The sequence below is a fragment of the Panthera onca genome, chromosome B4 (genome assembly GCF_046562875.1).
Source record: "Panthera onca isolate mPanOnc1 chromosome B4, mPanOnc1 haplotype 2, whole genome shotgun sequence".
NCBI lineage: Eukaryota > Metazoa > Chordata > Mammalia > Carnivora > Felidae > Panthera > Panthera onca.
In genome coordinates, this window is record NC_138345.1 from 57954981 (window position 1) to 57967001 (window position 12021).

A 12021-nucleotide genomic window follows, 5' to 3' on the forward strand; every position below is an offset into this window, starting at 1 on the left:
GTGAGGATAATGCTTGAACTATTTCCATTTGCCTATTACCTAATACAAAGCCTGATAGCCTTAGTAAGAGCTACATAAGTGTTTAATTAAATGAAACCCGAATTAATCATTGTTTGCCGGTCATTATTGTAATATATACATTTTAGGTTTGAAGAAGAGTTTGTATACTCTTAATATAACAATTACTGTAAAGTTTGGTGTCCACATTGTGTTTAACTTGCCTTCTCAATAGATCATTTTCAGTTAATAAAAATTAAATACAACCGTTTAGATATTTTGTCAAGGTATATATCCTGGGTCTTAACCAAATTGTGCTAAACTACCCAGTATTTCAGATTTTCTTGACAATAGCTTTAGAGTCAAGTTAATTTCACTCTACAGCATTTCCATTTCCTTTTTCATTTCAATTGTGAACATAATAAATTCATGTGTCAAAAATCAAACACTACATAAACATGTACAGTGAAAAGGCTCATGGAGATTTTCCTCTTATCTATAGAAAGAGCTTACTCATTCTTCCCTCTACTGATTTTTTTTTACCTCATTCTTTTTAACACCTGATGAATATATGGGTGTGTTTCAATCTTTTGTCTTTACAAACAATGCTGCAATAAATACTCTTGTTCATACATCATTTCACACATTTACAAGTAAATACAAGACACTTCCAATTAAGCTAAGTCTTAACAATGATGTTGAACCATTAAATCTATCTGCTATTATGTAGTTAAGTTCATATGGCTGCTAATGACTCCTCATTCCCAGCTTCAAAGTGTTGTCCTTTTAAGTCAAGTGGCGGGCTGATGGGTTACTGTAAATAATGTTCTCGTAACATTGGTTAAGAGGAAGGAAGGTGCCTGGTTTACCAGCAGGGATGACGTTAATGTTAAGACTCATGCATGAAATTATTAAAGACGCACAAACCTCATTGACATCCTTTATCTATATATTCACTGAATTACTGACATTACTAGTAGAATATTCGCTCTAATGTTACTGCAAAAGAAAATGCCAGTTTAGTTAACAACGTTGTACTTTGTAACCAAGTCATGAAGACATACATAATGTTATATATTTTTTAAAAGCATATAGACTCATGGCAAATGATAAGCATAGCCAAGCAAAAATGGTTGGTGTATATAACTGAAAGGAAAAAGAAGTTAATTATCAGAAAACTTTAAACAGTGACTATACTACGTGGCAGAACTGCCCACAGAAGATTTGAAGAGTCTTAGTTGTTGAGATATTTAAGTGGAATAGAATTGAAAGCTAGAAAAATAAACTTGAAAGGACAATCCTTCTTTGGCAGAAGTAAATGCTTAAAATGACCTAATAGATTTTTTCTTTCAAAATTCCAGTATTCAATGAACACTGCCTCTAAGTGCCTCTTTTGTTGGATTTGTTTGTCAGTGTATGCATTAATTAGTTTGCTTAAAAACTGCATTGTTCGCAACAACAACAAAAAAAACATGTTAAACAGTATTGGAATTGGTTAGCATTCCCAGACACATGACTTTGTTCAATATTCTAAGTCAGTTCCTTGGGATATGACAGGGGAGCTTCCCTTTACAACCTGCCTAAATATGAAAACAGTAGTGATTTAGCAGACTGGCATTGCTGGGTTTATTTGCTAGGAATTTCATGGTATTCAGTTCATATTGCTATGAATTTTCCCAGAAACATTTAAATTGTTTATGCTTACAGTTTATTTGCAATCTACATAGTTTCACCACTGACATTCTGTAAAAAAAAGTCAATCAGAAAATAACAGCTATATAAAATGAGTTTGGCCAGGCACCTGGGTGGCTCAGTCAGTTGAGTGTTGGACTTTGGTTCGGGTCATGATCTCATGGTTTGTGCGTTCGAGCCCCACGTTTGGCTCTCTGCTGTCAACGCAGAGTCTTGGGATCCTCTATGTCTCTCTCTACCCCTCCCCCGTTTATGCTCTCTCTCTCTCTGTCTCTCAAAAATAAACATTTAAAAATAAATAAATAAAATGAGTCTGTCAATTAGGCATTAAAACATGTAAATATTTACTGTTCTCTATGTCTTTATAAACCTTTGTCTTTTGGGAGTCAACTAAAGCTTTGACTCCGAACAAATCCAGATGTTAAGATGTAACTGCTGTTTGAAAAGGTATACAACACGAAGAGGTATAAAACATGATTAATTGATCTGATCTATGAAGCCTAAAACAGGTAGATGATTTAGCTCAACTAATCTACCAAGCACCAATGATGGTAGGATGTTCATGACAGAGGAGAGGAAAGGTGAACGCAGAGAGACTATAGGATATGATCAGTATCTTATATCCTGACTTCAAAATGTAACCCTACTATTTCCTTCCACCACCTTCCACCCATATTCATTTCCCTTTAAAAGTAGTCAATGTTCTTCTCAAAAAGTGCCTGGGGAGTGAGCCACATAGTGAGGGGTGTGCCAGAGGGCATAGACAGGGAGAGGCATAAATGGAGACAAAGAGGTTAGGAGGGAATATGTGGGAATATAAGACCTCATTCTGAGGTAGAGCAAACCTACCCATTATGACTGGAGGAGTGCACAGATAGAAAAGTTATAGAAAGAACAGATTAGAAAAAGACCTTATGCACTAAGCTAAATTCAGTAGACAATGGGGAAGTCATAGAGGTATTTTGAGTGAAGAAATGATATGATCAAAATAGTGCCTTAGGAAAATTAAGCTTGAGACCAGTTGAGAGACTTCTGAGAAAAATTCAAGTAAGAAGTAATGAGAGCATAAATCAGTACATTAGCAATGGGAAAGAGAAAGCATATAGATATGGAGAAAAGAGAATCCGCAGGGTACGATATCTCGTTGAACACGGGGGACAAGAGAATAAGAAAGAAGTAAACGATGGTTGAAATTGGGTCAAATATCCACCCTTGCTACAATCATCTGTGGCTAGGGTGCGGTCACCAGGTAGGACATGGCCTTGTACGCCTGCCCCTTTGACAGGCACTGTAGTGGGGAATTTATAGCTAAGAAATGGGAAAACAAGGCACCCCAACTATTAAGCTCTAGTAAAAAATTGTGTATTAACCCTGCTTCACAAAACAGCCATGCACACCCTTCAAAACTACATTGAGATCAAAGATATTAGGGTGCAGATTCTGTAAATCAAGTTCTAGTCTATGAATAGTATAAGGGATCAAAATGTGCCACCCCAAAATATGTCACTTTGATATAAGGATTGCTTTTGTTTTGGGGAGAGCACAATCAAGGGAGGGGTAGAGAGAAAGGGACAGAGGATCCAAAGTGGGCTTTGGACTAATAGGCTAACAGCAGCAAGCCTGATGTGGGGCTCGAACTCATGAACCGTGAGACCATGACCTGAGCCGAAGGCAGACCAACTGAGCCACCCAGGTGCCCCGACATAAGGATTACTTTGAGCTAAAGGCAATGGAGATCCATGAGATGGAGAAAGACGCCTTCCTGGAGATTCCCTTCTCTGACTAAAAGCAGACACTTCTGAGAAATCCCCTCTCCTGAGGAAGTTTCACAGCATTAAGACAGTCAGCAGTGAGATGGACGTACACAAACCTTACCCCATTAGTTTCCCCAAATGTATTTATCTGCCCAGTCTGTTGCACTTGAAAACCTAAAACCTGTGCCTTTTTCTTTGTTATTTTTCTACAAATTTATCGTTCTTTGTTAAGATGCTATGTAAGCCCAAATTCTGACCACAACTTTGAGTTACTCATCACTGAATTTCTCTCTTGTGCATGTATGCTACATGAGCTAATCAACTTCTTTTTCCCTTGTTAATCTCTCTTTTGTCAGTCTAATTTGCACGGCCCCAACAACAGAACCTAAGAAGGTACTAGAAAAGTTTTTATTCCTCTCCTACACTATACACCTTAGATCTTTATGAGATAAAACATAAAGAAGAAACTGATAACTCACATCCTGATAAAAAATAAGGAAACTGCCTTTCTGTTTGAGCTAAAGGCAGGTGATTACTTGGGACTTTTCAACAGTCAAAGGACAGTGTGGATCTTTTATATATTTTCACACCTCAGCTGATTGCAGAGGCAAGAGCCAATAGCTCTCTACTGCTCTAAATAACTAGATCATTTCAGTATTTCCCATCAGTCTCTCATCTTGGTTTTACTAACAAATAACTGAGACACACAATTTTATTGCTAAGTATGTTTGTAAATTTTGCTAGAGAGATTGTTTGTACTTTCCATAAGATTTACAACATGTTATCAGACCCAAAAGAGGCTAGAATGACTGGTAAAATGGATAGCTCATTGGACTCTAATTTCTCATTATGCTTTGCAATTTGTGACCTTAAACACTACCAGTATTCTGATCTTTATTTTCCTTGTCCTTAAAACAGGGTTAATAATAGCTGCAATGCTTTCCTTATACAAATGTTTTGAGGTTACAATTCAATGTCATGTAATTTATATGGCATTCAGAAATATAAAGCATCATCTTAGTTAAGCAACGAAGTCCTTCCTCAAGCTTGAATGTATTTCTTCTATAAACACCAACACTCACCTTGCAAGCATATATAACATTCACAGCACTGAAAACCATGGAATCCGTGAGGAATGCATTCTGCTTCCATTGTAAACTTTATAGCTCCATTTTAACTCTACTTTTTATCTTCGAAGCTCAAACTAACATTTATTGTGATTTCAGATGCTTGAACATCTAGTACTAAAATCAAAACAATATAACTTTGAATCTGAATCAGTTAAAATGAAGTAAAATGTACTAGGCAAAATCGCCCTTTAATGTAGTGGTCGAATGGTAACAACTGCTGGGCAATCATCCTGTGCAAATACATCCTTGGCCTCAAGCCCAAACTCTGTTGAGACCTTTGTTGGTCACGTAAGAGATATCTATGGCAATGTTTGGCATAGAACATCCCAACAGGTGTCCCTTCTGTCTAGACATACAAGGAGTCAGAATTTGAATGCTCTAATTACATCCTAGGCTGGTTAGGGCTTCCTAAGGCAAATAGCCATTTACAGTTAAAATAGGAAAAACATTTCTCAGACTAGGGTAGACTATAAATGCAATCGATCAGATATTTAGACCTACATATCACAACAAAGAACTAAGAAATCAATTATTTTCAGATGAACTCTAAGACAAGTGTTAAGGGAACTAGCTGAATTTCACAAGTATTTTACACTTTTTCAATTACAAAGAATCATGTGTTTTTCAGTACAACTTCTCTGGAATACTGTTTGTGGTAATATAATTTCCTCTTTTGTTTTTTCATAGCTTGTCTTCTCTGTTCCCTCTTTTCAACTTTTTTCTATATGTTTGCACCTTGAATATCTCTTTAAGATTTTCTTTCTCCCATTAGCCACCGAACACAAAAGAAGTGTTGTGTAAAATAGCTTTTCTCACAAAAAAAGGCACAGCCAATATGACAAGAGAAAAAAAATGTTCATGTGATGGGCTATGCTGCATTAATAAGGTGATCTAATTTCTAAGTTATTTTTTTTTTAATTTTTTTTTTAAATTTTTTTTTCTAAATTTATTTATTTTTAAGACAGAGAGAGACAGAGCATGAACGGGAGAGGGTCAGAGAGAGAGGGAGACACAGAATCTGAAACAGGCTCCAGGCTCTGAGCAGTCAGCACAGAGCCCGACGCGGGGCTGGAACTCACATACCGCGAGATCATGACCTGAGCCAAAGTCGGACGCTTAACCGACTGAGCCACCCAGGCGCCCCTCTAAGTTATTTTTAAAATATAAATGCTCATTTTGCAGAGGTAATATTATGCAGCTTGTGGACTTAAGAGAACTAATTAGAAGCATAGGTGCAATTGGCACTTGAACGCTGGGGTTCTTGATTCTGCTTTGGCTTTGCATTCACCATTGATGGTGTGACTCAGACTAGATCTTATAAAGATTGCAAATATCGACAAAGTAGTATTTATAAATCCGAGCATCCCAAATGCTTAATTTGGAAGTATTTTAAAAATCTGAGTTGCACCTCACATTTGTGTCTCAGTTGATTTATACAGAATCCAATTTCAGAGGCGTTAGTTGAACGGCCATGACATGTATTACCAAATGGGCTACAGAGGCTCAGGAAAGCCTATCAGTTGGAATGTTTACCATATGTTATATTAAATGCTTAGAGCATTTGGACAGCTGTTGAGGGGATAAAGTTACAACACAAAGACTGCCCACACTTACAACTGTAAAGTGAGCAGAGCAGCCAGTTTCCTCCAGTGCTCAGAAAGAATGTTAGTATCATTTAGAAAGCAGAGGATGCCTGAAATAATGATGTCTATCATGGAAGGTCCTAGATTCTCTCCATTATATGGTAACAAAATCCCCTTAGGCATAAGGATGAACATTCCACTGGGTTTCCCCAGGGTGGCATCTGTTATTTACAGGAGTTGCCGTTGCCAAGCCTAAAGGAAAAAAGAGAAAGCTCTTAATTTCCATCTTCCTACACCCACGGAGAAGAGGCCATTCAAAGAAGCAGACAATTTGAAACCCCAAAAGATATAACCAACCCAACACTCAAGCTGGCCAGAGTTTAGAAACAACTCTTCATTTATGCACAGAAATAGTCTACTCATAAGCCCAGACCTCTCAGGTTAATAACACTACTATCCAACTGTTCACTGGTTTACAACCTGATATTAGAAATAAAGAACTCAAGGGAAGTGGAATATACCATGCTAAAAATATGCCTCTGGCATAACAATTACTTTGGACCAGTTATTTTTGAGAGGTGTCAGACATAGGACAATTTCAGAAAACAGAGTGGAAGTTGCCCTTTTCTGAAAGAAATTCATATTTATGAGGGAAATCTCCATTTTTCAGGGAGTCTCTCCTCCCCTGTACAGGGTGTCTCTTCTCTGAAGAAAAGGATAACTAAATCTCTAAAAACTTACCAATGGAGAAAGTACTGATTTAAATCTGCAATCTTACTCTTGTTTACTGTGCTCTGCCTGAAAATTTCCCAACCTGGCTCCCCCGCTCTCACTGCTCCCCAACATCTTTCCTTGGTCTTTAGCTGAGGATGATATTTTAAGGTGGTAGCTTGGGCCATTTTGTGGAGTTACTCACTTTTCCTGGATATCTCACATGTATACAGGAAGTACACATGGGATTAAACTTTTTTTTTGTTTTTCTCCTGTTAATCTGTGTTTTACAACCTAAGAAGGTGTAGAGGAAAAATTATTTTTTCTTCCCTACAGATCTAAAAGTCCTGACTTGAACGGAGGGATAAAATCTAAACTCAGGAGCACAATGGGGGAAATACGCAGCTCCTAACTTGTTTTCGGTCTCAGCACAAATCTCTGTAATAATCAAATGACTGTTTTCAACTTTTTTTCATAAGGTTTTAAACCCACTTCAAATAATTAGACCTTCCCCGGTTCAATGAGCTGATTGAGCAAGAGAAATTCCTCCATACAAATGGAAAATTTTCTTAATTTTCCTTCCTTTCTCCCTGTAGTTCTAAAATGAAATGAAGTGATGGAAAGTCACTAAATGAAATATTAACCAAAACAAATTATTGTCTTTTTTTTTTCCCCTCCCTTTTCCCTTTTTTCTCACCACCAGTTGCTACCAATGCCCTTTTGTTAGGCCTGCTTAACTGGTTACGCATCCCTGAGCTCTGCCTGAGGGGCCACATCTGAATTTGAAAAGTAAACCCTTCTGCCTGCCAAGCCCCAGGACCTGCCCCCTGCACACACACAAAACAGCCCTCTCTACCCTCTCACTTCCTTCACTTACCCACACATCCCTGACTATGACTTCTCTTGTCTCTCTTTCCCTTTAGATATGTGGCTCCTTAAATCACCACCTTAGTTCAGCAAATCATAATATGTACTTACAATTCTTAGACACATCCTATTCAATGTATATGCTAGTTTCGTTATTTGGTTGCCCATGCTGCATGTGTCCATCTTAAAATAGAAGCTCCCAGGCAAGGGAGCCCCGTCTGGAAAATGTGCCAAAGACAGAGCCTATCTTGGTGCCATGGGCAAATAACAGTAAAAAAATAATAATAATAATAATCATGACAGCAAAACTTCGGTGAAAAATTTTTGAAATAACAAAAACAAACCGGAAGGAACCTCATGCCTAGAAAGCAATCTTTTCTTTCCCAATTTCAGTAAGATATCAGAAAAACAGATATGAGACTACTTGAGGATATCTTCTAGTGTCCTGTGTTATAAAACTACCTTGTAAAAGGGACAGGTAGGAGTTTGGGGACTCATGTTAGAATATCCATGAATTTACAAAAATTCATAATAGACGACAGCTCCACATAGGACAGGGAAAAGCTAGAAAAGCAAGAGTGTTTATTCTCATAATTTTCACCTTTTAATCCCTAACCCCATACGTGATCAAAGTGTATTTTTCAGTTGAAATGAGACAGGAATGAGCACCGCAGAAATAGAGTATCTGACTATGGAAGCAAAAGGTTGCTAAATCTTGTCACTGTGGCACATTTGCCTGATCTCCTTTTAACACCGAACAGTGTTTCCACTCAGTTCCTATTTAATCTCAGTAGAAATTTTTGGCCAAACAGGCACCATTTTTACATATTATTTCTTGAGAGTGGAATTGTAGATTGGGGCGGGTTGTGGGTAAGTGCAGTTGAGAACCGTAACTTCAATCTTCCTCCTTCAAAATGCTCAAAGGTGGGTTTCTTTCTCCTAAAAGTTCAGGTCGCACAGCTCTTCCAATATATTCAGATGGCAGGGCTATGTGCCCATCTTTTACACTCTTTTAAAAAGCTGCTCTTCTGTTTTTAACCTCAAGGAAGTTTTCCAACGTATAAGACACCAGGAAAACACTTAACCAGTGTTCTTTTCTACACCTAAACCATCAGAAGTAATAGGCAGCTAGGCTAACTACCCTTGATTAGCATAAGAATTAAAACCATTAAGGCGCTCACTCAGTTTAATAAAAGAATGCCCTTAGGCTTCTAAGATCTGTAACTCGTAGAAGCTTTAATTTCCACCAGCCAAAGACTAGCCTTCAGCTTTTTAACAGCGATGAGACGGTTTTCCCCCCTTCTCCCACCCTCGTGCCCCGCTTCTGCACCTCCCTCCTTCATTGCATACACCCACCAGGAAACCCCTGTTTACAGCCAGAGACACCCCAAGACCTCGTGCCCCAAACCCCCCACCTCCTATGCATCTTAACGATTGAAAAAAGCTTCCTCTTCCTTCCCAAACTTCAAAACAGGTAGGGGAGGGAGCGGCGAGCAGTCTTCCACCTCCGTTCACAAATGCGGCTGTGAAAAAGCCTGAGGAGGGACATCCTGTGAGCAAGTTCGAAAAGAAAAGGAAGGTCTGAGCATCAGACTTCAGTCGACCAACCACCACTGACAAAGAAGGTACTCGAAACGTCTGCGTGGAAACGAACCACGCTCGTCTTTCTTCCGCCCCGTTTCTGCCAACTGTGCTTCTGCGGGATCGCAGCCTCAATCCATGCCCACGTTTTTGCAAAACACAGGCAGAATCGTAAGCAGTTACCTTCATGGTTCGGCGGGCCGTGAAGAGCGCTGGAACGGCGCGCAGGGCAAGCCCGGGGCGTCCCAGGCGCTCTGGGGCTGCGCGGGCGCGGGCGACCGGGGCGCGCGGCGGCGGCTGCGGGAATGAATGGCTGGGCACCGGGCCGGCGCGGCGGCGGCCACACGTGGCGGGCGAGATTGCTGACTGGTCCGCCCGCAGCGGAGCTCGCCGGCTCTCTCTCTAGCAGATTGCATCAGCAGGAAGAGTCTCGAGGCTGTGTTTCCCCCAGACCGCCCCCAGAGGGTAGAGTCACTCCCAGCACCGCGAGTAAGACCCAGCGCCCTCCCCAGCCGCCCTCGTCCCTCACTCCTGGGGGGTGCCAGTGTTGCAGACATGTTTCCACATGTTACCCCTCGCTCGGTTAGTGCCTGTGAGTGTGCATCCGCGTGTGGGGATGCCAAGGAGAAGGACGAAATGAATAGATCGTGATTGTCACTCCCTCTGAGCTGGCTGCGCGCCCGCCTCACTTCCCACCATCCCCGAAGTAACTTTCCCGAAAGTCCTGTTCAGAATTCTACGGTGGATTCCCGTCATCGAAAGCAGAAAATTTTAAACGTATGTTTTTAATGTAAAGAGCATGTGTCTGGTTTTTAAAAGTTTACCAACCTCGGCTTCTCCCATCCTTGATTTTTAGTCCCACGGCCCACCCTCAGATACAACCATTTTTTTTTTTTTTTTTTTTTTTGCCAGTTTCTTGTGTATCTGGAAGAATAATCCTTAATCCTGGGAGCATATAGAATTCTTTCTGATGTGAGCCTTGCCTGCTGGCCCAGTTCATCCTCTGTGGGACCCTCTCCGCAGCACAAAAGATACAGCACTGCTACTTTCCCATGCCCAGCAGCTCAGGTCAGGCTCCTGGCCTTTGCTTAATGGCCCTTCTAGTTGAGGTGTTCTCTCCGTCAATATGGCAATGTCCTATTTTTGTCAATCTCAAATGAAACCTTTGCTAGGAAGTCTTTGCAGAGTCTCTCAAGCAAACTTGAACCTGTGCACTGTGCTTTATCCATAGCCTTTATTAAATTCAATTTTCTTTTAATTATGTGTTTGCCAGATAGTACTTCATTAGATTAGGAGATTTGTAAAGACAGATCCCAGTATTGAACAAAAATGTGTGTAGGGGCTGCTTAACAAATGTTGGTTAGGTGAATGCATGATTCAATCATTCAACAAATTTATTGATCTCTTATTACATGTCAGATGCTGGGCAAAATACTAGGCATAAAGTAGTAAACAACAAAAATGTTCTCATGCTCATAGAATTCATATTTTAGCGTGGGAAACAGAAAACAAACATTAATCCAGGTAGCAAAATGTTCATGCACTGATTTACACAATGAAATATCGTTTGTTAATAAATGAATTACTGATTCATGCTTACATAGGGCATGAATTAACCTTGAAAACACTATAAGACATGAAATAAGACAGTCAAAAATAACCATATATTGTATGATTTCCATTTTTCTGAAATGTCTAGAAAACGGATGGTTGTTCCCAATGGTAATGGGGAGTGATGGCTAATGGGTACAGAATTTCTTCTTGGGGTGATTAAAATGTTCTAAAATTAGGGGCAGTTAGGTGGCACTTGACTTAAACTCAGGTCATGATCTCACTGGTTCGTGAGTTCAAACCCCACGTGGGTCTCTGTGCTGACAGCTCAGAGCATGGAGCCTGCTTTAGATTCTGTCTCCCTCTCTCTCTGCCCCTCCCTCACTAGCTCTCTCTCTCTCTCTCTCTTTATGTCTTTCTCTCAAAAATAAACAGTTAGGGGTACCTGGGTGGCTTAGTCGGATAAGCGTCCGACTTCGGCTCAGGTCATGATCTCACAGTTTGTGGGTTCGAGCCCTGCGTTGGGTTCTGTGCTGACAGCTCAGAGCCTGGAGCCTGTTTCAGATTCTGTGTCTCCCTCTCTCTCTGCCCCTCCCCTGTTCATGCTCTGTCTCTGTCTCAGAAACAAATATTAAAAATAAATTAATAAATAAACATTTTAAAAAATAAATAAATTTTAAAATGTTCTAAAATTGGATCGTGGTAATGATTGCACAACTGTGAATACACTAAAAACCAGTGGACTATACACTTTAAATAGATGAATTGTATGATATATGAATTTTATCTCCATAAACATACTACTTTTAAGAATCAAGTTGCAAATAGTAAATTTAAGAGGAGAAAATAGGGCATGAAAAGGGAAAAAAGCATGATAGGACATTAGACCAGAATTAATTAATGTGTCAATTCTAGAGCATGCCTGTCAATGACTTCTAGATCCAATGACTACCTAAGGATTCTTTTGATGTTAGCAATAGAGGAAGAGAGAAGGTGATATAAAGAGCTTTAAAAGAAGGTAGAAGTGAAAGAGGAATTAGGGAATGAACATATCCAGAAGAGTATGAGAGCAATCTGGCTATGTCTGCCCTCCCATTTCCCTCCAATGTTGAGAGGAGGGTCCCACAGTTCTCCCTCATTGCTACATGTAAACTC

At 39.8% G+C, this 12021-nt stretch overlaps 1 protein-coding gene across 1 annotated transcript in view; it reads right to left on the bottom strand.

Annotated features, from left to right (window-relative positions):
• BCAT1 (branched chain amino acid transaminase 1) overlaps positions 1–9788 on the bottom strand; it is a 106460-nt gene extending 96672 nt beyond the window's left edge. The window contains exon 1 of the mRNA XM_060658142.3: positions 9499–9788. Coding sequence (XP_060514125.1) covers positions 9499–9504 — 6 coding nt within the window. The 5' untranslated portion in view covers positions 9505–9788. The remainder of the gene's footprint in view (positions 1–9498) is intronic.
• Positions 9789–12021: the final 2233 nt, after the last annotated feature.